The sequence below is a fragment of the Bos taurus genome, chromosome 9 (assembly GCF_002263795.3).
Source record: "Bos taurus isolate L1 Dominette 01449 registration number 42190680 breed Hereford chromosome 9, ARS-UCD2.0, whole genome shotgun sequence".
Taxonomy (NCBI): Eukaryota; Metazoa; Chordata; class Mammalia; order Artiodactyla; family Bovidae; genus Bos; species Bos taurus.
The window spans coordinates 102,743,816-102,771,282 of record NC_037336.1 but is presented as its reverse complement, the minus strand read 5'-3'; the positions used below and the strand labels follow the sequence as shown (position 1 = coordinate 102,771,282).

At 52.0% G+C, this 27,467-nt stretch overlaps 1 protein-coding gene across 3 annotated transcripts in view; it reads right to left on the bottom strand.

The window, feature by feature from the left end:
* The window catches only part of SMOC2 (SPARC related modular calcium binding 2), a 157,827-nt gene that overhangs the window by 31,739 nt on the left and 98,621 nt on the right, over nucleotides 1-27,467 (bottom strand). For all 3 annotated transcript variants that reach the window (NM_001098134.1, XM_024996839.2, XM_024996838.2), the window contains 2 exon segments: nucleotides 6,982-7,064; nucleotides 14,177-14,363. In NM_001098134.1, coding sequence (NP_001091603.1) covers nucleotides 6,982-7,064; nucleotides 14,177-14,363 — 270 coding nt within the window.

The window sequence follows — 27,467 nt, the reverse complement described above, 5'->3', positions numbered from 1 at the left end:
GGTGCAGCCGCTCAGCCCACAGCCAAGAACACGCTTTCACAGATACTCGGAGAACAAGCTGAGTAGCGGAACCTGCCCACTTTCTTGGTTAAGAGGTAAGTGAGTGGATTAGCTGTACAGGGACCCCAGGCCCTCTTGTCTCTGGACACACCGCCCCTGGCAGCTCACAGGCTGCTTCCAGCGACGACAGGGTGGAGACCGGCTTCTCCCACATCCTTCGTGGACTTTTAGACGCACACACCCGGTTTGGGGCGGATGATTCTCTAGGGTTGAGATGTGCATTTCATGGTAGGGAACTGGGATGTGTGGGTGGCCTAAAGCCAGTGGGGCCTCCTCCCGGGGACCTGATCTGGTGACAACAGCCTGCACGATCTGGGGGACACCTGGCCAGCCAGGGAGCCCCAGGAGGCTCCTGCTCCTGGTGTGGACAGGGCTCAGAAAGCTGCTTAGCGCCTGCCTGGAGACCTGGCCCGACAGGGTCCGCGTGCCTGACAACAGCTGAGAGAATTCCAAGAAGAGTGGACCGCCCACCAGCGGTGGGCACAGGACGAGCGTGGAGGCCTTAGTGAGTGAGTCAGAGATGCCACTTGAAGGACGGTGCAAAGAAAAAAAGTCTCTCCACTTGCCTGCCCCTTTCCAGCCACACTTTTACCAAACACTGAAGATTTTCACCAGGTCAGACCTCTCACTCCCGACCCCAGGGCGGGTACAACCCGAAGGTTAACGAAAGATGCTCCTCAGGGTTTATTCAGTAGAATCAAGAAGTAACCTCTACACTCACTTTTCTCCATTTGCTGCCAAAGGCTTAATAAGTGGAAAAAGTGCCCGTCTTGTAAGCCACTTAACATTTGCAGTGGCCTTTATTGTTCTTTCCTCCGCATGTTAAAAACACGCCTTTGCTTCCTCATCTTGTCTTTATTTGTTCTGGTTCTATTGTGGATGAGTAATCACCGCAATTTCCTCCAAGCCTCCTCCAATTTCTCCTCATTCTCTTAAAAAAAATGGAGAAAAATATCAGTGGAGCTAAATATTCTAATAAAAATCTCACTAAGACTCTGCCAAATGGTGCACAACGATTGTTCCCCATTTCTCGCCTTTTGGGTGCCTTCTGCCCATCCAGCATCTGATCTACTCTTTATTTTAGGAAACAGTAAGTAGAGCATTCGTTTCACACTCAATCCCTCATGTCTGATCAGGTTTTGCCCAGTTCCTCGTGAGTGATGCATGTCACATCTGAGATGGAGCCCCTGGTACCCCGCATCTTGGGATTCCTGTGTCATGAATCGTTAGGATGGAGATGACTTGCGTGCTTTCACGGGAGTTTGTATTTGCAACATCCTTTCCTCAATAAAACTGGACTTAATGGTCCATTTCTTTGTCACGCTTTCTACAAAAAGCAATTTTCTTCTAAAGGATTAGTCACCTTATTCAGCTACAAAGTTAATGTTTTAAATTTCATATTTAGTCATCAACCTCAACCGGTCAACTCTTCAACCATCAACCAGTCAAAACATAAACTGGTGGAGCTCAGTCCCTGTGCCAGGCTGCTCAGAACAGCCCTGTCCACGTCCAAAACTCGACGCCCGCTTGGACAGAGTGAACCAGCAACGACACTTAGCTGTAAAGTCATCAAACAGCTCCTAAGAGCAAAAACGTTGTTTAAAGTCCTCTCCTGCAAACGGCATACCTGCCCTCACCTCCGTGCAGCTTCGTCCTGGCCCAGCCCAGGGAGGCAGATGCCAGGGAGCCTCTGGGAGGTGGGCCCAGGAGCAGACGGCCCCAGGGAAAGCCAACCTCGGGCACCCGCAGGCCCTCAGACAGAGTGCTCCGTCCCGACGCAGCTAGAGCAGAGCCGGGCTGTGGAGTCGGCGCTCGTAGTTTGCATTTGCAGGGGGTGGAACACTGGCACCACCTGTTGTCTGCGGAAGAGCCCCAAAGGCCCAGTCGGCCTGGGGGAGAGTGAGCCCCGCTCCCTGAGAGCCGGGCATGCTCAGCACAGGTGCCAGTCAGGATGAGTTTCCTCTGGGAAAGTGTGCTGGGCTGATGTAAGGGTCATTTTATTCTGCCTCAGGAAATAAAAATTAATTTTGAAAACGTTTAGAAGCTGCTAAAATATTGCTTGAGGAATTCTGGTGGTGCTTTGAGGGTTTCTAATCAAAGCAGTTAATCCCAAAGGAAATCAACCCTGAATATTCATTGGAAAGACTGATGCTGAAGCTGAAGCTCCAATACTTTGGCCACCTGAAGCGAAGAACTGACTCATTGGAAAAGACCCCGATGCTGGGAAAGAATGAGGGCAGGAGGAGACGGGGACGACAGAGGATGAGATGGCTGGATGGCATCACCAACTCTGTGGACCTGAGTTTGAGCAAGCTGTGGGAGTTGGTGGTGGACAGGGAGGCCTGGCGTGCTGCAGTCCATGGGGTTGCAAAGAGTCGGACACGACTGAGCAAGTGAACAACAGCAATAGAAGTGAAGCTGTGCTGTGCCTGCGATCGCTGAGGCCCTGAGGAAAGAGCTTCTGTGGCCACTGGCTTCCACAGGTTCTGTGTGGTGGCCTCCCTCATCCTCAGACAGCCTTTGAGGTTAGGAGGGGCCGTGGTCTCCACTGGGCTGAGCCAGGTGCCAGCGCTGAGGGGGTGCAACTGATGGCTCTGGTTTGGGGGATGAAGCAGAAACATGAGGAGGCTGCTTTCAGGCACCAGGACACCTAAGACCCTTGTTACTCAGCGTCCTCTGGGCCAGCAGAGCCGCCCTGAATGGATGGAGGAAAGGGAGGGGCGCAGGGAGTGAGGTCCTCCCCGTGGATTCACCTGCCCTCAGAGCTCTCTCTACCTGCCCTCCATCCTTGAGCTCTTCCTTGTCGATTGCCTGTAAATACTTGATTGCTTGCACCATAATGAGAACTAAGAAAACCGGTGTCTATGCATCAGAAGAGATTCAATGAAGCAAAAAGCCAGAGGAGAGTGGAAGCCTGAGGAGCCTGTTAAAATTGTCTCAGAGAGACAATAAGCCAAAAAAAAAATGTGTTTAAGTATAAAAGACACAAACGGTCTGATCAGCACCAGTTAGAGGAAGTCATAAGCTCTAAAGCACAAATTAACTTATTTTAATACTTAATATTAACTTAATTAATATTTAATATTTAAAACTTCCTTCATCTACCTTTCCCACCAACTCCCTCCAGGGTCTGGTTCCTCAATACAGATGGAGAACCCAGGTCTGAGGATGGGGGACCCAGGTCTGAGGCTGAGAGCTTTCCAGGAGCCCAAAGCAGGCACCTGTCTGCCCACTGAGGCCTCTGCCTATGTGTCTGCAATGGGCGTGTGAGTGGCATCCAGTGGCCTTTAGCTGCCACATGTGGCGGTGTGTCTCTGCCAAGGAGAGAGGGCAGGTGAGTTCTCCTGGGCAGAGAGCCTGAGGTCGAACCAGAACAACGAGCTCCATCTGTGAGGTCAACCCCTCCACGCTAGCAATCCCACTCACTGAAGACACGCTCTGTGCCTCAAAGTCAGCAAGACCACTGGGTATGTCGAAGCCTTTCAGAGTCGCTCAATACAGAAGAGTCAAAAGGCTCAGAATAAGAAAAGAAAGGGGCTTCCCAGGTGGCTGAGAGGTATAGAATCCACCTGCCAATGCAGGAGACGTGGGTTTGATCAGCAAGATGCCCTGGAGGAGGAAACAGCAGCCCAGGTCTGTATTCCTGACTGGGGAACCCCAAGGGCAGAGGAGTCTGGTAGGTTATAGTCCACACGGCTGCAAAGAGTCAGACAGGACTCAGCGATTAAACAACAAAGGAAAAGAAACCCACTTAGCAGGCGTAATTTGCAATCTCTTTTCCGGGTGCCCAGGGTGCTGTGCTGGGGGGGGTGCATCCTGGGGTTCCGGCCCCATCTCAGGAGGACCACGTGGGGCACTGGGTGGAGCCTGCAACTCGACGCGGGCAAGCAGCACCAGGTGCCCGGACGTCGTGGGAACACACGGGGAGGGCATCAGAGGGCACCGGTCTCCCTGGGGAGCTACATCCTACACAGACGGCCAGGCCCACAGGAGGGCGGATGGGCAGCATCCTGCGCCCAGAGACGCCCCGCGGCTGTGAGCAGGTGGTCGGCAGAGCCCTGAGGAGTGGGAGAGGCTGAGGGGCACGGGTCGGCCAGGAGTCGGGCAGACAGATGATTCCAAATGCCACCGAGATGAAGAGACGCCAGTGGAAACCAGGCAGGACAGACCCGCAGAGAAAGGTGTGCCCAGCGCCTTTGTGGGAAGTCTCTCTGGTGTGAGGTTTTGACTCCTCTCGGGTACGACCGTCAGTCGTGTGAGGCACATTACAGGGTCAGAGAATAACCTCCGAGAGTGGAAACCACAGCCCCGTTCCCAGGAACTGACCGCTCAGGCTGGACCATGGTGCCTCCACAGGGCCAAGCACGGCCCCCAAGATTAAGTGCCCACCTTCCCACAGTTACTGTGAGCCTGGACGTCCACGCTGTCTCCCACACAGCATGTGGATGAACACTTGGCAGTCGGCAAACCGCCGAACAAGTGAGCTGTGCGTGAGGACACTGTCAGCCTGGCTGGGAAAGTGAGTGGCCCTTACTGGCTGAAACTTAATAAAGCTGCCTAAAATGAAATCCATGCCTTTTAAGAAGAAAACGCATCAGCATTGGACTGAGAAGTGTCTGCCTGCCCACCATGGTGCTGTATTATTTTGGATACCGTCTTCCCCTCTTGACAAGAACAGCCTCCATCCAGGAGTTATTTTAAGACCTACTTGTTTTTCCCTAATAAGGATAATTATCTTCAAAAAAGCAAAATGATTAAGTGGTCATGAATGGTGCACTCCCAAACATCCACGATTGCAAAATAAGCTGACCTTTTCAGGGTTTGCGTAAAAGGCTTGCGTGCCCGGGACTCGGGCTTCAGGGCAGGACTGGGGGGCACCTTTGTGGGGGCAGCCCGCCCGCCCCGCTCCTTCCGGCGGGCGGGTGAGGCCTCCACAGCTCTGAGAGCGCCCTCCTGCAGCTCTCCCTGAAGGGCTGGGTGACCTTTCTCTAGGTGGCCCGCCTGACCCCACACGAGCCCGCAGTGACGTCACATAGTGTTTCTCAGTATTGAGGGTCAGTGGTCCCCAGAGGATGAATGACCGACCGCTCCAGCCTTTCAGCCCGGAGTCCAGCCCAGGAGTCCCCAGGCACAGCCCCCAGGAGGAGCCGCGAGGGGCACGCCTGCCTGTCTGTCATATGAACTAAGGAAGGTCTGGGTCTCTAACTAATGAAGACCAGAGCTTGACCGCACATTCATTAATGGCATTGACATTATACAGGCAAAAAGCACACACAGCTTGAGATAGAGGTAAGGCAGTTTCAGATTATCAAAAAGAAAAGTGAGCGCCTCAGAGACAAAGAGCAGATGGCCTGAAGTTTCAGTGGTGTGGTCAAGACGGGCGAAAGGGCGGACAGTCGCGTGATGAGTCTGCTAAACCCACTCTTCCCTGTTAAGAAAGCGTGCCATCCACTGGCGCTGAACCAGATTTCAGGCCAGGGAGGGGGCCTGAGGACACCCTGGGCGCTCCTCCTGAGGCCGAGACACGCACACACAGGCGTCACTCTAGGAATCTCCTTCAGGGGTGTTTGCACCTTCAGGGTCTCTCTTCCTGCTCTTTCTCACCATCGCCCGCCAACCCTGCCCCAAGATCCAGAAAGCACCCTGACTCTTGAACGTGCACCCTGGCGAGCCGGTGAGCACTCACACAGAGCCGTGACGTCAGAGGCCCTCCACCTGCCCTGGAAGGATGGTGAGGAGGGAAGTGATGAAAACCTGAGACCAGCGGCTCAGGGTCAGCACCGGGCGGGGCGCGGTGGTTCTGACACAAACCGGACCGGGTCCCGCCCTCCCCGCCTCCTCTGTGTCCAGTGCCTTTGCTCCAGGCATCGTTGGCAGGGTACGGAGGTGGTCGGATGACCCTCCCGTCTTCTCTGCCTCTGCTCACGGGCAGAGAAACATCTCCAACTTTCAGAATCTAAAACTCTCTTTATGGATTCAATGAAAGTACACATCAGGCGACGGCGACCACAGAATTTGTCTAAACAGCAAGCTCTCCAGGCCCCGTGTAAGACCGAGATCCAGCACGCACCCTAAAGGAAGGGTGCCGGGGAAGAGATTTTCATGGTCTCTGAGGCTTTGACGAAACAGACACCATCGGGAGGCATTTAAGGGGAAAAAGAAAATGGAAATGAAACAAAACGGCAACGACCTTCACAGCATCCTACCGATGCCACTGAACCCACCCCCGACGCAGGGGTTGGGTCTCTCACCCCACGATCTCATCAGACGAGCTGCACGGTGGCAACCCAGCCGGGAGGCTGTGCCCCTCAGCCAAGTTCAAGTGCACCTCAACACCTGGAAGAGCCCCGTCCAGGCGGGACTTCAAGTCAACACCTGGAAGAGCCCCGTCCAGGCGGGACTTCAAGTCAACACCTGGAAGAGCCCCGTCCAGGCGGGACTTCAAGTCAACACCTGGAAGACCCCCGTCCAGGCGGGACTTCAAGTCAACACCTGGAAGACCCCCGTCCAGGCGGGACTTCAAGTCAACACCTGGAAGACCCCCGTCCAGGCGGGACTTCAAGTCAACACCTGGAAGACCCCCGTCCAGGCGGGGCTTCAAGTCAACACCTGGAAGACCCCCGTCCAGGCGGGACTTCAAGTCAACACCTGGAAGACCCCCGTCCAGGCGGGGCTTCAAGTCAACGGTTGACGTCACCCTTCTTGGTGTCTCGTGGACACTCACGGGCTTTTTGATGAAAGAGAACAGCCATAACACATTTCAGTGAATGCTATTTGTAATAATTACAGGGTTAAACTCACCGCCTCTCTTAATTTGAGATCATTCTTCACAACCAAACTCGCTTGAGCCCCTTCCCCCGCAAACCTGCAGGAAAGTGCAGAGCGGCGGCCGAGGAGCCCGGCCCGGCCCGGCCCACTCACCTTGGAGCTGGCGGCTCTTGTACAGGTCCCGCGTTCTGACCGGATGAGCCCTGGCCGTGTTGTCGCATTTCGGCTGCTCGTACCTGGGAGGAGGGGAGGAGAGAGACCAGCTGGTTTGAGCCTCTGAGGCGGGCTTGCCTCGGGTTCCCGCTCGCTCACACAGCAGGCTTCCTGGGCCCTGGGACACATGGGGTGTCCGGCCATCACGTTGCAATGTCCAGGATGGACCTTTATTGACCTTGCAACAACTTAACATCTTCTTCACAGTCCATAAGGACACACACGACACCCCGGGCTCTGTCTGTCAAGCCAGTCTCGGCAACACGTCCTGTGCAGGGGACGCACCGCCCCAGGACCAGGCAGGGAGGGGTCGGAGGAGGGGAAACGCCAGCATCGGCACCAAAGTGGGGGCAGGGGGCACAGGCACCCATCCCTACCCCAGAGAGAGCAAAGCCGCAGAGGGAACCTCAGGACTCTAGACAGACGCATCACTCAAGGACCAGCACGTCCCCAGCCTTGCTCATGATGCTGCAAAAGGTTGCCTCCCTACGTGTTCAAACAGTAAAGTAAGAGCTCCGTTCTGGCCCCTCAGAGCCGACAGGAACTGGGGGCCCTGACGTCGAGCAGGCGGACAGGGTGGCTGCGAGTTACTTCAAGTCAGGGAGCAGGCGCTCCGGGGACCCCAGAAAGGACCACCTGCCAGGTGCGCGCCAGACCCCGGCCCAGGTGGACAGCTCGCGAGCATCCCCTGAGCATCCCCCGCAGGGCCTCCCTCCAGGCTCTTCATAAACGCCCCTGGCGGGGAGGCACGGGCAGCCCCAGGCCACCCGGCTCGTGGGGACGCTGACAGTCCCCGAGGGTGCCTGAGAACCTGCCCTCCAGGGTACCTGAGGGAGCCGCGGGAGTCAGGAAGCCTTCCCGGAAAACGTTAACAAGTCGGTGCGGGTCTGGGGTGGGCGCAGGGGGGACAGTCGGGTTCCGGGGGCCGCTGACTCTCAGGGAGTCAACAAAGCCCCCTCGATCCTCACCCCTCCTGCGGCCCAGTGTCCTTTCCACACTCCCAGAAGGAGACACGAGATCGTGCTCACTTCACAGGGATATTTCTGACTCTTATTTCCCACATTCCTTGTCCTCCTACCCGAGAAAATGAAAGAATGAGGTTTCTCTCCAAAGGGAGAGCTTCCCAGAGGCCCTTCCTGGGGCCCAGGGAGCTGGCTGGCCATGAGGGGTGCGTCCAGCCTGGCTGAAGCAAAGCCAGGGCACCGCGGGCTCCTCCAGCCCTCAGACTTTGAGCGGCCTCTTTGATACCAGAAAACCTAGCACCCCACGCACGCTAACTTAATATGCCTTTTGAAAGAGTTGTTTTTGAAATTAAAACATTCCTGACACACTTTGGAAAACAGTCACATTATCACGTTTTCACCACAAGCCATTAACACACATTCTTTGAAATGCAGTGGGGTTCAGTGCAGTTGGCATTGAAGTCACATCACGGGAACGTGAATGGCAGTGAAGGGACCCGTTACCCACCTGGCGTCCCCTCTCACACCTGGGGCTGTGACAGGCAGGTGAAAGCCAGAAATTCACCAGGGGAACATTTGAGAAAGAAATTTCATAACTGAGAGATGGCTGAGGGCTCGCTGTTACGCCTGTTCAATCTGGGGAAACTGAACCTATGCTCAAGACTGAACACTGTTGTTTCAGACTCCAGGTGAGTATCCGTGAGGCTTGGGAGGTTGGCATTGGTACCCACACTAGAGCTGACACCTTCACAGCCAGCAGCCTGTGAAACGCCAGCTCCAGGGAAAGGACACGCCAGGTCCCAGCTCCTGACTGAGCAGTCCCCGCCGGGGCCAGGACTCCCAGGGAGGCCGACCGGCCAGCCACTCCTGGGACGTCTCGCCTGCGAGAACCTCAGGCACGGGCTGCTTTGTGTGTTAGGAAGTTGACTTTTAACACAAACCGTGTCCAGCCTGTGAAAGGCTCAGAGCCAACACGCAATGATAAGAAACCACATCACTGCCAACTCCATTCTGAATCTTGAACCTCGAAGCAGCCTGGGAACTGGCCACACTGCACGGTCATCCTGGTTTTGCTCCAAATTTGGGCAGGAGGTCTTAAGAATCCCAGCACTGTGCTTACATTAAACCATGTATGTTTAAAGGGCAGCATTCCGCTCCTTTTAGAAGAATACTGCTCAGTCGTCTCCGACTCTTGGCGACCCCATGGACTGCAGCACGCCAGGCCTCCCTGCCCATCACCACCTCCCGGAGTTCACTCAAACTCATGTTCATCGAGTCGGTGGCGCCATTAGCCATCTCATCCTCTGTCATCATCCCCTCCTCCTCCAGCCTTCAATCTTTCCCAGCATCAGGGTCTTTTCCCATGAGTAAGTTCTTCTCATCAGGTGGCTAAAGTACTGGAGCTTCAGCTTCAGCATCAGTCCTTCCAATGAATATTCAGGGTTGATTTCCTTTAGGATTGACTGGTTTGATCTCCTTTCTGTCCAAGGGACTCTCAAAAGTCTTCTCCAAAACCAAAGTTCAAAAGCATCAATTCTTCAGCACACAGCTTTCTTTAGAGTCCAACTCTCACATCCATACCTGACCGCTGGAAAAACCATAGCTTTGTCCATAGGGACCTTTGTCGGCAAAGTAATGTCTCTGCTTTTTAATATGCTGTTTGCCATAGCTTTTCTTCCAAGGAGCAAACGTCTTTCAATTTGCAGAAATGACAATCTCAAGAAACAGAATCGATGCCTTTGAAGACTCCGATAAAACCTGTTAAGTTGTGTTGACATCCATCACCACCCTTTTCAATGGTGTTTGTTTTAACTTATTTTATGTAAAAGAAGAGCATCTCTTGATTTTCTGGTTGCCCATCAGATCCCAGGCTCTCTGCCAGGGAGAAATTCGATTTCACATTCACACGGCCAGTGAGACGTGTGGGCCTGCGAGCCGGGAACAGGGCCCTCAGGCAGGTAAGAGCCGCCTTCAGCCTGATGCCAGGTGGACAAACCCTCATCAGCCGTCAAGAAAGTAGAAGAGAAATCCCTTGGTTCTGCACACTGATGTAGCAGCTGGTAGTCAGCCTGGTCCACGCTTAACCCAATAGCTCGCGCCGGCTCTCCCCACCATCAGTTAGCGACCAGGTGGGAACCTGCCCCTCCTCACAGATCATATCCCACCACGCGTGGCCTGGGTTCACACAGGGGCCCTGGATCCAGCTCATGGGGACCCGGGATCCAGCTCATGGGGGCCCGGGATCCAGCTCACGGGGCCTGGGATCCAGCTCATGGGGGCCCGGGATCCGGTTCACGGGGGCCTGGGATCCAGCTCACGGGGCCTGGGATCCAGCTCATGGGGGCCCGGGATCCGGTTCACAGGGGCCTGGGATCCAGCTCACGGGGGCCTGGGATCCAGCTCATGGGGGCCTGGGATCCAGCTCATGGGGGCCCGGGATCCGGTTCACAGGAGCCTGGGATCTGGTTCACAGGGGCCTGGGATCCAGCTCACAGGGGCTCGGGCTTCCGCCTGCCGGTGGTCTAGACATCTCAGCCAAGAGGTCGGTTTTCACTCAAAAAGGCAGAGGAGCCAGGAGAGGCACCAGCGCCCGGCCGGACTCATGGTTCTCCCTGATGACTGTCCCGTCTGGAAGTCTGCCCCGCGGCTGCTCTCTGTGCTGTGTGTTCACTGCCCTTGGTACAGGCCCGAAACAAAGTGTGTCCTTTGTAATGTAGTTTCCGGGCAGGATGCCACAGGAAAGAACCAGCTTATAAAGACAGTGCACTTTATGTCTTCTTACTGTTTGATTTTTCAATTATTCTTCCCCATTAGAAAATACAGAGAATGATTGGTGGAGGGGGCGTGAACTGTCTACCCAAAAGTAAATCATAACTAATCTCCCTAATTTCAGAAAGCTACAAGAAAATAGCATTTATGCAACAGACAGTATTTAAATAGTAACACAGAAGGCTTTCTGCAACCCTGCTGTCCTCCACAGTAGAAGCAGGGCTGTGAGAGGGCGGGGGAGGCTCACACATAAGATCAGATATGCCTTAAAGTTGATAATTTTGACTGACTTCCCAGCATGTAAGACTCCCTAGAAATCAGTTTAACCCAAATCCATTTTTTCTTGCTACTGATGGGTTTAGCCATAGTCATATGATCCAATTATGGCCAATAATCCATGAATTTAATCCGCCAGGAGACTTTTAGGAAAGCAGACTCAGCTCCTGAGAGAGACAGGCTGTGTGTCCTCTGAGAACATGGTGTCTGAGTGAGATGCCCGGATCCCTGAAGCCGTCTTGTGACCACGAGGGGCGTCTGTCCAAGGGCAGTCACAACACAATGAGGACATGAGAGGAAAGTTTCGGAGACTCCATGTCCTTGGTGGCGTCAACCAGTCACAGGACCCAATGAAAGGGGACTCGTCCGTCTCTGCACTCGTCTTCAGGTCACACGGTCCCTCGGTGTTTACGCCCATTTGTAAGATTTATCGCTGCTGGAAATGAAGAGCTTCCTAATCGATACAGCCCCTCTTGCGGTCAAAACTGAATAGATCCTGGCTCTGAGACTTGCAATGTGGGGGCCGCATTCACCCTTCCAGACTGCCACCTTAGCCCAGAGACAGCATCAGCTTGCTCCTCAATTCCTCAGGACCTGACTACAACGTCAACATTTTGGGGAGCCCCCAGCCACTCCATGGAAGTCACACCCCAATATTCTCTGTCTCCATTTCCTCTGTTTTCTTCCAGCACAGCTGTCGTGGGCCAGCACATTGCTCACATTCAGCTCATCTGCTCACGTGTTCTGCTTACCGTCCCTTTCCCTCCATCAGAACAGAGGCTCCGTGAAGCCCAGATTTTGGTCTCTTTTGTTCCCTGTATGTCCCCTAGGGTGGCATCTGCAATGTCGAGGGATTCAAGCGTTTGGTGAATAGAAGGTGAACGGATACAGGGCAGGGGCATCTCTCGGAGCTTTCAGGGGTGATACAGGGCGGGGGTGTCTCTCAGAGCTTTCAGGGTCACACCCTTTCCGTGCTGAACTCTGTCACAAGTACAATCCGCGCTGCCTGGCTTTGGGCGCCCGGGGGTGGCCCCGTCCATGCCTGGGTGCTGATCGCTGGGGCCTGGTCTGGCCAGGTAGAGTGAGAGGAGACACACGGAGGAACCACAGGGAAGAAAAGCCACACCATGTTGTCAGGGCCATGTGATGCTGCTGGAAGCCAGGACAGAGGCGAGGCGCAGAGCAAGCTGGTGAATTGGAGATCGAGAGAGGAGGAGACGAAAAGAGGTGGACAGGGCCTGTGGACTGCTGCGGCCGCCACGGGAGGAGCCCCATGGGACGTGCAGATGCTGACGCCCCCAGCAGGGCACGGAGCCCGCACGGGACCCCACTGTGCTCGGTCACGTCACCGCCTTGGTCCTGATAGTGTCAGGGTCGCGACAGCCAGCATCAGGCAGAATAGATGAATGAAGCACAAACGGGAGAAAACCCACACCTCTAATCTGAAGCATCTCCTCCCCAGGGTCTAATCTAAGTCTGCTTCTTGAAATTCAAAGAAGAGGGAGTCCCTCGCTCCTGCAGGCAAAAATAGGGGAAACGAGACCGTGGTGCTGGGCTCTGATAACATCTGGGCAGAATGAAAGCAGGCTGGATGCTGGGGTCGGGGGAGTTCTCTTGTGTTTCCCGTCCAATCGTAAGGTAAGTGTTCGCGGGTTCTTTGGGACAATGTGCTGAAGCTGACCTCACCCTCTGGGCCCATCTGTACAGGCCTGGCCTTGACAGGGTCAGGACTCCATTGGCCAGCGCTAAGGGAACTTCCAGTGGCTCATGCAGCCCAGCCTGGGGAACAAACCCCCCAACTTAATGCACCGTCCACAAGCCAGAGTGTGAAGGGTGTCCAGAGGTCACTCTCCAAGAAAGGTTTCTCAGAAAAGAGCTCTCCCTGCAATACACATGTGCTCAGGAACCAAAGAAGCGATTTCACACACAAAACTGTGGGACGATGTGCGTCCTCTTCAGGTTTGAAACCATCTCCTACAACTGCCGCGGAGGGAACCCTGGCCCCTGTCCTGGACACCCCCATCCCCACGGGGGGGCCCCCACGGAGCCTGGTCTCTCTGATGAACCAGACAGGCTCCAGGCGTGCCTGGACCTTTCCATCAGGAGACAGCAGCTGCTCACCATCCCTCCAGCTCCCGGAGTCTGTGCGGTGTTTCCCCATCCACACACGTGGCAGTCACACTTGAGAAACTGGGGAAGTGTCTTAGGAGACATAGGAGTGCTCACACCTCAGGGCTGCAGAGGCAACCAGGCTCATTTCCCTGTATGTAGAAGCTATTTTTATGGGCTTCCCTGGCAGCTCAGATGGTAAAGAATCTGCTTGCAATGCAGGAGACCCAGGTTCAATCCTTGCGTCAGAAAGATCCCCTGGAGAGGGGAATGGCAACCCAATCCAGTGTTCTTGCCTGGGAAATCCCATGGACAGAGAAGCCTGGGGCCGCAAAGAGTCAGACACAGCTGAGTAACTAATACGTAGAAACTATTTCTGTATCAATGTGTGAGAAGTCAAAGGTCGAGGCATGTAACCAACAGCTGCAGAAACACCCTCACTGACATTCACACCATTCCCGTGATCAGGGAGCAGGGCTTCTGGTGCTGTCACGAAATGACTTGCTTTGCTCAAACTCACACAAAACATGAGTGAATAGGTTGGGTTTTGTTTCGAACCCTTGACCTCAGCACTCTCTTTTTTAGCGGTGACTTCAGGACACAGATATCCCTGGACTACAGACAGCCATCTGGGCAGCCAGCCCCTTCACCAAAAAGAGGCTGAGGCGACGAGGACACACTCTCAGCACCTGCCCAGCCAGCCGGACGTCAGAGCCATCCTCCCCGACCGCAGCCTGCGTGAACAGGATGGGAGCATGCCCTGCCTAAAGCGTCAAGCTCCGGTCCTGTCAGGGGACACTCTTCCCAGGCCTCGCGCCCACGGGCATTAACGCTGAGCAGCAGGTGAGCTCAGGCCTCGGGGCCTCGAGTCCATGGCAGGCGGGAAGCCTGCGTTCCAGAGCTTACCTGGTGGACGTGCCAGGGATGGGGCAGCCGGTGTCCACCATGGGCGTTAACGCTGAGCAGCAGGTGAGCTCAGGCCTCGGGGCCTCGAGCCCATGGCGGGCAGGAAGCCTTACCTGGTGGACGTGCCGGGGATGGGGCGGCCGGTGTCCACCAGGACGCACCAGCAGTAGCCCGTGGACGGATGGCACTGCACCGGCTTGTAGAGGCCGCCATGGGCGCACTCGGGGATGACCACGTTGTCGTTCTTGGGCTGCCTGGCCTCCTCCAGGGCCGACTGCTGTTCCTGGTCGCACGAGGACACTGCAGTGAGGAGGAGACGGGAGTGAGCGCCTGGGAAACAGGGCGGGGCCGGCCAGCAGGGTCCCCGCGCTGCTATGGCGGCAGGGTGGACAGCTTCCACAGGGGATCTGATGTCCCTGGGCTCCCAAGGCCATGGGTAGGACCCGGACCCCAGCGACAGCCATGGCCCTCTGCTCTGGGTCCCCAGATGGAGGGAGGGGCTGGCAGACACCCAGTCCAGGGCCACTGAGCACCCCCAGGAGGGTCCCAGGTGAACATCCCCCACCGCCGTGCCCTGCCCGAGGGCTGCCTGAGGCCGAGGCTGCAGCGTGTCAGCCCCAGAGGCTCCGCTGCAGTGCTTGCCAAACAGGCCGCATGCCCGGAAATCGGTCAAGAGGAGGAGGAGCCGCGCCAGTCGGGCCAGCGTCACGGGCGGTGCAAGGCGAGTGCTGAAGCTCGCCCGCAGGAAAGCCGCTGAACAGTGAACTGAACAGCTAAACTCAGAATTCTAAGCACAGCGTTTCAATGCGTAGGGGCTTCTGTCTTCCTACGTTAATAGATCCCGTTTCTTTTTTGCATTTAGATGTGAGGTAACTTAGATCTAGGGAGTCCCTGGGTCGGGAAGATCCCCGGGAGAAGGAAATGGCAACCCACTCCAGTGTTCTTGCCTGGAGAATCCCAGGGATGGCAGAGCCTGGTGGGCTGCCGTCTATGGGGTCGCACAGAGTCGGACACGACTGAAGCAATTTAGCAGCAGCAGCAGCAGCCAGCCCTTAAAAAGGTCTGGCGAATCACAGGCAGACCAGAAACCTATCATGAGATAACTCATAGTGACGGCATTATTAGTGAGAAACCAGCTAGATTTTTCTTGCTCTAGTGAGTCCGTTTGCACCACGAGGACAGTCACGCACGTGTGCTGCTGTGACTAGTCTGCCTGCAGACTGCATCGGCAGACGCTGCTGCGTGTGGACCACGGCACCCCTGCTCACGTCCACAGGTGAAGGTCACCTGTGGATCCCCCCCTTGCTCCCACTCAGAGGCACGCATGGAGCTCCCTGCCAGGCTGACCTCAGCCTCCTGGCGATGGACAAGGAAGGCGGGGGCCGTACGGCCATGAGGCCAGGTTGATGTTCTGTGGGATGAGCGCGGAGCCGGAGGGGGTGGGGTGGGGCTACATCTCACAGGTGTTCTGTAGCATTTAATGAGCAAGAGGGAGGGGGGAAGACAGGGCCCTTGGATGACGGCTTGCATTTCTGTTCCTAATAGCAAGCACCCTGGTCCCCGAGACAGAGAAGACTCCGGGTCCTCAGCGTCCGTGGAGGAGGCCCAGGCGCTGCCCTGGCCAAGGCCACGGTCCTTAGGGCAGCGTGTGGTCTGTGAGCACCTGGGCTGCAGGGGCTACGGGACCCCGAGTGGTCGGCCGCCCCCTGCTCCCCAAGGCGTCCATGCAGCTCTATTACATTCCCCGTGACTTTGACTCTCCGGAGGTGGATATTTTTGAGGGGAGGGTCTGTAAGTTAAGAATCGTAACTAGCAGAGCTGTGGCTGTGAAGCAGGTCAACATCAGGACGGGGCACTGGTTTCCCTCGAGCGCCCCACTGTGTGGTTCAGCACACTCGGCACACACTGGCTGACGGGCGTCTCTCTAGGCGCAGCTCCAGTGCTGACCCATGCGCGCAGCAGATGCTACTTCAATTCCAGCTCATCGCTAATACGTACAAATAATGAATGCCGCTGCGTTTCTTACAACAGCACCACCCACTTTCTTCAAAACGCCATCCTGATTGTTTCCTATAATCCCTGGACTTTTCTGTAGATTCTAGATTTCACCCGGCAAACAGTTGCGGTGGTGCTCAGTCGCCCAGCCGTATCTGACTCTTTGGGACGCTGTGGACTGCAGTACACCAGGCCTCCCTACCCCTCACCAACTTGAAGTTTGCCCAAGTTCAAGTTCATTGCAAATAGATACATAAATCAAACCCACCCCTGTGTTACCCGGTTATCTTAACAAGGCGTTGGCTCCAACTGTAACTGGGAAACTGGCGTGGAGTCACAATGACGTGACTCGTGTTGCTTTCTAAAGTGACAGATGCACTACTTTAAACCAGACTGAGGCGGGAACCAAGAAGGATGCAGGCTGAGCCACGTGTTTCCAGAGGCAACTGGGTCCTGCTCTTAGCCGTCCTAGGAGCGGCTGGCCCGTTCCTAACTGGAGCCCCACACTCAGGAGACTCAGCTGACGCAAGGGCTTCTGTTCCAGAAAGCTCTCCTGGAAAACACATTGCTTACTTTAATGTTCACTTGGCCCTTTTTCAGAAGTTTTGTTAGTGAACAGAATTTATGGTGTGATTGTCTGGGCACAAAATGCGTTTCATGCTCCATCCAAGGACATGCTGTATCTATAGAATGGGTTCTGGAAAATTCTTGAAATGGCCCTTTTGAGGATTTTACATCATATTTGAAGGCTCATCGTAAGCAAAGTAGGATTGATTAAATTGACCACCTCTTAAAATTTGCTGAGACTGTTGTAAAATATGGAAGATACTATTGCCAAGTCAGAAGAGATTTGTGTTTGTTTATATAAACATCCTGGCTGAAGTTAGAACTGTTAACTTGTACAATTTTATTTGGTAAACCTGGCTCTGTGTGGGGAATTCAGTTTCTCCTATGGGAGAAATGCAATTACATTTTATGGCCATATGGAAGGAAGTAGATCTTCTTTAGTCTAATTCACGATGGCCCTAGGGAACTGAAGCTAAAGGGTGTCCCATCTCGCTGTTTGAAAATCACCCTCCTCACTGGGACAGCTGAGCTCTGCCCCTTCTGGTTCCACGGGGCCACACAGGATGGCAAAGGAAGATGCTCCTGGTGTGGGGGTGGTTCTCTCAGCACAGATGCCCTGCTCTGCGCAGGACGTCAACTGCACTGGTGGAAGGAGAAGGAGAGCTGACAGAGGGATATAAACCAGCTGTGCATCCCGGCACTGGGGACTTTCAGTCCTGAGACCCGGGGATCAGGATTCTAGGGCACAAGTCCCAGCCACGTTTCAGAAAATCATCAGTGAGGGCCCATAACACAGGAGGAAAGGAGGACTCACCACACAGGAGGAAAGGAGGACTCACAGGAGGAAAGGAGGACTCACAGGAGGAAAGGAGGACTCACCACACAGGAGGAAAGGAGGACTCACAGGAGGAAAGGAGGACTCGCCACACAGGAGGAAAGGAGGACTCACCACACAGGAGGAAAGGAGGACTCACAGGAGGAAAGGAGGACTCACAGGAGGAAAGGAGGACTCACCACACAGGAGGAAAGGAGGACTCACAGGAGGAAAGGAGGACTCGCCACACAGGAGGAAAGGAGGACTCACCACACAGGAGGAAAGGAGGACTCACAGGAGGAAAGGAGGACTCACAGGAGGAAAGGAGGACTCACCACACAGGAGGAAAGGAGGACTCACAGGAGGAAAGGAGGACTCGCCACACAGGAGGAAAGGAGGACTCACAGGAGGAAAGGGCACAGAATGGGGGAATTTTTAGAGAAACTGGAAATGAGAGAACTGATTAATGATGGAGGAAATAGGAAAGAAGGAAGGAGAGATGGTCAAAAGGAACTGGCGGCATAAGGGGGGGACGGGCTGCAGACCACGTGACCAGTGTGTGTGGAGGCAGAGACCCCTGCTGCTGGCCGATGGCCCAGGGCCAGCGAAGGGACCAAGGCTGCAGTTTACAACAATGACCTCACTGAAAGTTCGCTTTAAATCCATCGCAAAGAATGCCCATCAATGGATGAAAATGAACTTTGAGATTCTGGAAATAATTCAGCAAGAAAACAAATAACCAGCGCTCACAAACTTCAAATTATAACATCCATTTTAACAGGTTAGATGAAAATATCTATGCTTTCTCTCCTGTTCAGACAAGATTGGGTGTGTTCAGGATGGTATGGTCATAGATGTCTTTCCTATTCAGAAGGGCTTTTGCTATACAGGTTTCTCTTGAATTAAATGTTGAGGAGTTAATGTGTGAAGGAAGAATAAAGAGATAAAAGTGAACGCAGTGTAGAAGAAATTTTAACATGAGGGAATTCAAAGAAAGGTAAGGCACTGTATCTTCTGAGCAAGACTGCTCAGAGAGAGGTCCCCTTTGAGGAGTTTGCCGTGGCAAAGGAAAACTGAGAGATTATTTAAACTGATGATTGGGTCAAAGAAAGATTTGTTTTCCTAAGGAAAGAAGCCTGAAACATACTTTGAGGAGAAATAAAAGAAAAAGATGTTGCAGTGAATGAGGTTCTCATTCCCAGAGAATTAGAAATTGAAGAGAAAACACGTGAGGCCTGGAGACTCCAGGAGACACCAGCGTCAAGTCTTACGGGCAAAGCTCAGGTTCTGGACTAGGGGACAGACTGGCTGCTCTCCAGCCTCGAATTACCAGCCTTATGAGTTCCAGCAACATTCTCGCCTCACAGATTCCACACCCCGCACCGCGACTGTCTCGCCTGCCTCTCAGTCACCATGGCTGCTGGCGTAATGCCTGCCAAGTGGCAGGCTTCTAGGACACTGCGAGGTGTTACTAATAATGAGCAAAAGTTTAACACAGCCCCTCCAACAACAACAGCCAAAAATTAGACGCAGAAGCACAAAGAGTAAAAGCTCCTGTAAAGAGCCAGAGTCATAACCCAAAGAAAACTTTATGTGTATTTAATACCATACATATTTTTAAACCACATCTTTTTCCTATAACTTCTTGTTTCATTAATACAACACCCAGGCTTATGCTACATTGTCCTACGTACCTGAACTATCAAGTCAAGGTGTATAACAAAGCCTCGGGGAACAGATGAGAATTAAAATGGATCAGACTTCAGCTGCAGATTCTACACATTTTGTGTCTGGTAATAGAGGGGTCTGCTCAAATTTCCAAGTTATACATGTAATTCATCATGCCCCCAGATCTCAACATTCTCTACGAAAGGATAGCTTTCTATTTGGTGTATTAAATCCATTCTCACCTGAGCCTTGGCTTTGCAGACATATCTCGATGGCTGTCTTCTTGCTCCAGCTTAACTAACCTGATGGTACTGTTCACACACAAACATGTGTGAACTCTTGACTATGATTATGGTGACTGTGCTGTACTTTCTTCTGTGGCAAATTTGACTTAAGCTTCTCTAGTTCCAAGCAGCTGTGTTTGTGCCTTCTCTAATGCTACGAACTTTTCAATGTTTTTGGTTTTGATATCCATCTCCTGGGCTCCTCATCGTATTTTGAGCAGACTTCTGAGATGCACTTAGCACTTTGGAAATAGTCTGCCTCAGTACTTTTTCACATATATATTAGACTAGAAACACAAGTACAATTCCAATTTGCTTGTATCAGTTCTAATAACTCATATAACAACTCTGTATTTTTAGAAAGCTACTTCTATAAATTTGGTAGAATGTCCATTAAAATTAGTTTATTTTCCAAACTAGCAAATTTTAGTGACTTAGAAAGTATTTGACAGATTGTTCAAGTAATCTGACAACCAAAGGGGATTAGATGACAATAAGTAGCCACCAGACATTTATGAACTTAAAGGGGGGGGGGACCTCTTAAATGAAGATCTCTTTAAACAGAGGATGCTTGATTTTAATATGATGAAGCCTGAAGCATTTTTATAGGAAGCAATAACAAACCGCACACATTTTAAAAGCATGATCTTCAGATTCGGCCGCATTTCAGAAGGACTCCCACTGCAGGTATCGTTTTGTGCTCAGTGTCCCTGCTTATGGGCTTCCCTGGGGGCTCAGATGGTAAAGCGTCTGCCTGCAACGTGGGAGACCCGGGTTCGATCCCTGGGTTGGGAAGATCCCCTGGAGAAGGAAATGGCAACCCACTCCAGTATTCTTGCCTGGAGAATCCCACGGACGGAGGAGCCTGGTGGGCTACAGTCCATGGGGTCGCAGCGTCGGACACGACTGAGCGACTTCACTCACTTCACTTCCCTTCCCTGCTTATGGGCTTCTCATTAATATTCAGTTTTATGTTTCACGTTCCAACAGGTATGAAGTCTGGAGAAGCTTCAACACACTGAAATATTTGAACGTGCGTGTGTTCCAACCCCCATGACCATCACCTGGACACAGGACTCTGCCCCCGGAAGTTCCTCTGGGTCCGCTCGCCTCCTCTTGAATCTGCTTCCTTTGCTCTGCGCACTGTGCCAGGACTCCTCCCCTCTGGCCACAGTCCCTGCTACAGCTTCACTCCTGTCGAGTGTTGTGGGGAGAGTGTCGCCCAGCTGCAGGTCGACTGTTCTCGGTATTAGTTAAGGGACTGGTCCCTTTCCTCACATGATAATCTGCTCTTGGAACAGTCTGCTTCCCCAGACGTGCCTCGTTTCTCGAGAACTATAAAATCACTTCCCAGCAGCAGCAGCATGCCTCGGGACGCCATCAGAAATCACTGCAGGTGTGGACAGCATGCCCAGACGTGACGCTCGCGTCCACTCGTGTCTGACGGACACTGGCAGATGCTTTTCTCTTCTGACTCTCGTCTCCTTATTTATTCTCAGGTAGAGTCATGCAGAGGCAACTGAGCGGATTTAATTTTCAAAGTCAAAGGGTTTTTATTTAATCCTCTGGTAATCCTTCCAGAAACATGGCTGCACAGTACGAAATGGAGATGAACAGACTGAGTCCCGCCCTCCTCGCCTCCTGGCTTCAGGGAATCAATCACAGAAACGAGGAATTACCTGCCAAACACCACCACCCCAGGCTCCTGCCTCCCAAGGTGGGCAGAGATGCTGACAGCGTAGCGTGCGGGCGGGCTTACGGAGAAGGATGACGAGCCTTGCAAATTTGAAGCAATTATTTAAAATGCTGAAACAGTGCTCATAACTCGCTTAGACGTTGTGATAATATTACACCCTGAGAGCAGAAGTTTTCAGTTACAGTCACCCTATCTGGCTTTAGGCAGAGAAAACTGGGTTCTCTTTTATTACAGTGAACTTCTTCATCAGTTAAGTAGCAAAACTCTCAGAAAATGGGGATTAGAAGAAAATCTTCTCTAACTGGTAAACAGCGTATTTTTTTCTGTAGTTAACCACACGCTTAGTGATACAAGATTGAATGCTATCACTCTAAGATGGAAAAGAATCTCATCTCTGCTATTTTTCATTATATTAGAGGTCCTGGGCAATCCCCAAAAAGGTAAGGAAAGGATAGGAATAAAGATTGGAAAGAAAATGTAGAACTGTTTTTAATCACACATGACAGAAATGTGCACGTATAAGGAATTGAAACACCTGTAGAAAGAAACTGCTAGAAATAATAAGTGAATACAGCAAGTGATGTACAAAATCAGCAGAATCTCCATAGACTAGCATGGAGGACCAGAAGATGATTTTAAGCGACATTTGCAATGACGTCAAAACATAAAATAATCAAGAATAAATTTAGGAAAAGACATGGAAGAGATTGAAAACCAAAAGGCATTCCTGAGAAAAATAAAGGGAATATGCTTAAACAGAGAGAACAGTACCACATTAATTGATTAGAGAACTCACTAATGTTATCATGTTAATTCTCCCCAAATTGATCTGTGAACTCAGAATGATTTCTATCAAAATACTAGGAAGGTTTTTCATAGAAATTTGACATGTTCTAAAATGTGTATGAAAATTCAAAAGACTGAAATATCCAAAGCCCTCTTCCAAAATAATAAACTTGGAGGACTAATGTCACCTTACTTGAAAAGTTACTGTAAAACTGCTTATCTAGACAGAATGCTATCCAAATAAGGATAATTAAACAGATTGAGGAGAAAGAACAAACTGTTCATAAATAGATATAGAAATGTATGCTCAACCGATATTTTACGAGGCACCAAATCAATTCAAAGGTAAAATCGTTTCAAGGACGATTCTAAACAATGGGCTACCTATACGCCAATTTAAACAGAAAGCCTGACTCACATCATACACAGACCTTCATCTGAGATAGACTGTTCTCAGATGTTCAGTCACGTCCAACTCTTTGAGACCCTATGAACTATAGCCAGTCAGGCTTCTCTGTCCATGGGATTCTCCAGGCAAGAATACTGGAGCAGGTTGCCATTTCCTCCTCCAGGGGATCTTCCTGATCCAGTGACTGAACTCGTCTCTCTCACCTCTCCAGCACTGCATGTGGATTCCTTACCTCTAGCACCAACTGGGAAGCCCCTGAGATAGAGATGTAAACAAAAGAGCTAAAAATATGTCGCCTTCACGGAAGATACAGTAGACCATCTTTGTGACGTTAGGTTAGAGAAGGAGTTTTAGAATAGACACAGAAAACCCTACCCACAAAAGAGAGATCTGGTAAACTGGACATTATTGATATAGTTTAAAACTTACACTCACCAAAAGATACTATTAATAAAGTGAGATGGCAGGCCCCAGACAGGAAGAAAATGTTCCTAAAACACATACATCTGACAAATATTCAGGTTATGTCAATGAACCCTACAAATCAATTAGAAAAGACAAATAATCTAATATAAATGGGGCAAAGATTTGAACAGACAATTCAAGATGAATAATAGGCATGTGAGAAAATTCCTAGGCATCCTTGGTCACCAGGAAAATGCCGTAAACTCACAGGAGGTCCCATGGTGGGCCCGGGAGAGGGGCCTTAATGACCCAGACCAGAAGCATGCAGGCTGGTGAGGACGCCCAGCCGAGGGCACCCTCCTGCATCCCTCACCCAGTGTGACATCTGCTCCAGGGCTTCAGTTTAGTTCAGTTGCTCAGTCATGTCTGACTCTTTGCGACCCCAGGAACCACAGCACCCCAGGCCTCGTTGTCCATAACCAACTCCTGGAGTCCACCCAAACCCATCCATGTCCATTGAGTCGGTGATATCATCCAACCATCTCATCCTCTGTCATTCCCTTCTCCTCCTGCCCTCAATCTTTCCCAGCATCAGGGTCTTTTCCAATGAGTCAGCTCTTTGTATCAGGTGGCCAAAGTATTAGGGCTTCAGCTTCAGCATCAGTCCTTCCAATGAACACCCAGGACTGATCTCCTTTAGGATGGACTGGTTGGATCTCCTTGCAGTCCAAGGGACTCTCAAGAGTCTTCTCCAACACCACAGTTCAAAAGCATCAATTCTTCAGTGCTCAGCTTTCTTTAGAGTCCAATTCTCATATCCATACATGACCACTGGAAAAACCATAGCCTTGACTAGACGGACCTTTGTTGGCAAAGTAACGTCTCTGCTTTTTAATATGCTGTCTAGGCTGGTCGTAACTTTCCTTCCAACGAGTAAGCGTCTTTCAATTTCATGGCTGCAGTCACCATCCCTGGAGTAAACAGAACACGCGTCCCCAAGGGGACAAGTGCAGGACGCCCGGGCCAGCTTCACTCTTGTGAAATGAAGATGCCTCCTGCCATATCAATCAACAGGACTGTCATAGCCATCAGTGACTCTGGCCTCCAAAGGTGAATGAGGGCTCCCCAAACTGTGATCCAGCAGATTCTGCCACCCCACCTCCATGGTGATTGCTGAGGAGCTGGGGATACAAGAAGCCGTCATCTGCGGCTCCTTAGGGTGAACAGGAGACAGGATGGGCCCAGACAGCTGAGGTTCACATGAAAGGGGAGAATTCAGCGAGCCCAGAGGCTTGTATCTTCCCATCACAGGACGCTAAATTTCTTTACTTGATATCTGATCTATGATGTTCAAACTGCCTGCTCCCTTTGTTGCAAACTTATATGCAGCCTGACTCCCCTTCTGCCTCCTTGGAGCGGTTTTCTCAGAGATACTGAGATGTAGGCTCCTGGGCTCGGAGTTCTAAACATTCCCACCAGATAAAGTAACTCTCTACTTTCAGGTGTGACTATATGTTTTTAGTCAACACTCTCAATATCCCCCAAACGTTAACAACTAAAGTAGCCACTTACTGGAACAGGCACAGATCGTGGTATATGCATACAATATACAATCCTTCATATAAACTAGAGGAAAAAATGGGTAACAATTACAGCCAACAAGAGTGAATCTCAAAGCTGTTATAATGATTAAAAGCGGCAGAAATCAGGGGTTACACGGTGCTGTCACTTCTTTATAGACAATGCCCGCCCAGAGAAAGGATCCTTGAGTGATGGAAATTCGACAGTAGTTTCCTCCCAGAAGACGCGACCCACGAAGGGTCCAAGAGCGTGATGCAAGGGGGAGCCTCCTGTCCTGGGGTGGGTGTTGCTGGGGGGGCGCACGCACCACAGCCCACCTTACTGTGTGGACATGTTCCCAGCAGACAGACACCTAAACGACACGGAAAGGCCCTTTTACTAAGAGTAAAATAGGGGTCCTGGTTGGTGTTACTTGCTCAGTTGTGTCCGAATTTATGAAATTCCACGGACTGTAGCCCGCCAGGCTCCTCTGTCCATGGGATTCTCCAGGCAAGAATTGGAGTGGGTTCCCATGCCCTCCTCCAGGGGATCTTCCCCACCCAGGAATCGAACCCAGGTCTCTTGTCTTCCGCTTTGGCAGGCAGGTTCTTTACCACCAGCACCACCTGAGAAGTCCCTTACATAACACGCACTGTTGGTGCTGCTGCCGCCAAGTCGCTTCAGTCGTGTCCGACTCTGTGCGACCTACATATAAAATAGATAACCAGCAGGGACCCACTGTATAGCACAGGAAACTCTACTCTATGCTCCGTTATAACCTAAATGGGGAAAGAATCTGAAAAGGAAGATATATGTATACGTATACATATGTGTACGTGTAACTGAATCACTTTGCTATATACCCAAAACTAACACAGCCTTGTTCAGCAACAAAACTCCAATAGTAATAATAACGACCAGGTAATAAGGGTCTCGGGCCTCTGAGTACTGACTTCCTGGGTAAAGACACGTTTTGCTGTGAGAACAGAGCGTGCAGAATCTGCTCGGGTCCCATGTCCTGTGGGCACGCGTCTGCTCTGCAGGAACGTCTAAGCTGCGGGCAGTTTTCAGACAAATCTGCTGCAGACAGGACCAGTGAGTCCACCCGCCCCCAGCTTCCTGGGCCCACCCTTGGGTCCCGCTCGGTGCTGCCTGCTGGCCGGGCTCCTGCTGCGTCAGCTGCCCTGCAGCACCATGGAACCAGTGGGCCAGTTTGTTCGCCGTCGGTGGCCTCTGCCCAGCCCCGTTACCATGGCCGTCACAGCCTGGAGGTCCCAGAAACGCATCGCTTCCTCATCCGATGCTCACGCCCATCCTGAGGGTGCTTCTGCCTCTTAATCGTCCCACTCAGGATAACTATGCCCTCATGTTCAGGAACAAATGATGCTGTGCTGGCCAGTCCATCCTCTCTCCCCATCGCCAGGGGTTTGCAGCTCCTCCCACGCTGGCAGGGGGTCCTCCCTGTGCTGTGACTTTGGGCTCAGACATAGGAACTGCATGGGGGTGTCTGCAGGCATTAGACAAGCTGGGGCTGGACACCTGGCTGTGTGTGGACTGTCTTCCTGGGCCGTAGGTGCTGCCGGGAAAAGGGCATTCCCAGTGTCTCCGCTCAGGCTGGGAGGATGAGACACCTACAGGGCAGACCCAGGCCCACGTGCAGCCTGGAGCCTCCCAGCGGAGCCCAGCCAAGATCAGCAGATGCATGAGAAGTGAACACTTATCAGTGATGACAGCTAACACCCTGGGGCTACTTGTTATGACGCAGTAGCTGTCTGATACAACAGGCAGCCTGGGGTCAGCCTCAGAGGGCAAAATCAACATTGTCCATTTTCTTTGCATCTCTTTATAGCATTTTCAGGATTGTCTCAAAAAATACTCCTGGTCAAACCACCGAATGTCTTGCTTCTGCAGGCATTTTGCTTCTGCCTTTCCTGTACACACAATCAACGGCACAGGTTCAGTTCTCAGCAGACACCACAGATGAGGGGCTGGCCTTCACACGAGGAAGCAGCTGCAGAAGGAGGATCCACGGCACGTAGTGGGCTGCAGAGCAGCAGGGGCCAGAGTGGGGGCCCTGGAGCAGGTAAAGGGATTTCCACAAGCAGCAGAAAGCCTCGTAAGTGAGTGCAGGGTCATGTCTGTGCTTTAAAAGCCCTGGTGGCAAAGCTCTCAGACGAAGGACCGGTTCAAGACTGTCTCTGGTCCCTACGCGGGACAATGAGGGCTTAATCTGAGGCCACCAGACACGCCTGATAGAAAATAATGAACCTGACCGTTAGTAACCCAGGTAAAAATGCACAGGGAGTGGCTGGCTCATGTTATGTTTGGCAAAAACCAGTACAATATTGTAAAGCAATTAGCTTCCAATAAACAAAAATTGAAAAAGAAAGAAAAGAAACACACAGAAGACAACACGAGACAATGACGACTTGGCTGCCAGAGTGAAGGTGGGATCCTGCTCCCCTGCGGGGCAGCGGTGTGGTCCCCCCAGAGGCGCTCGGCGGTGCGCCCCCCCAGAGGCGCTCGGCGGTGCGGCCCCCACAGAGGCGCTCAGCGGACGCACAGGCAAACCCTGTCAGGACCCTGAACCAACAGGAAGACTGGAGCCTTCACACCGCTTGTGTTAAAAGGTATATGAATGCTGTCGGGGTTCATACAATGCACATGATTTCCCTCACTACACCTACCTGCTGTGTGTGATTACATGTCACTTAGTCGGTGGATACTAAAAGGTGAACTGCTACAGACAATGGAGGTCTGTGAAGTATTCTGAGGTTTAGAAAGGAGTTCACATATAAAAACATTCTGGGGATAAAATCATAAACAACCTGCCAAGTAGGATCCACTTATAAACAGCACGTGAGTTTTACACACAGCAGAGGTTGGAGACTGATAATTATAACATTTAGTGGGTACTTAGCCTACATGTTTTTCAGGTATTAATTTACTTAATCACACCATAATGGAAAAGACTGTATACATTCAGTTATATGTTATGTAACTGTATGCATATAACTGTATATTCAGCTATAGAACATATAACTGAATCGCTTTGCTGTAATTCCGTGAAGTGGAATCACTGTCATCGTTTTGCAAACTCAGTCACTGAATCAGAGAAGGTGAGTTACATTCTCATCCATGCCGTCAGGATAACAAGCAGCAGAGACTAGGTTTGAACTGAGCCATCCTGGCCCCAGAGTCCTGGTCTGAGGCCAGGCCC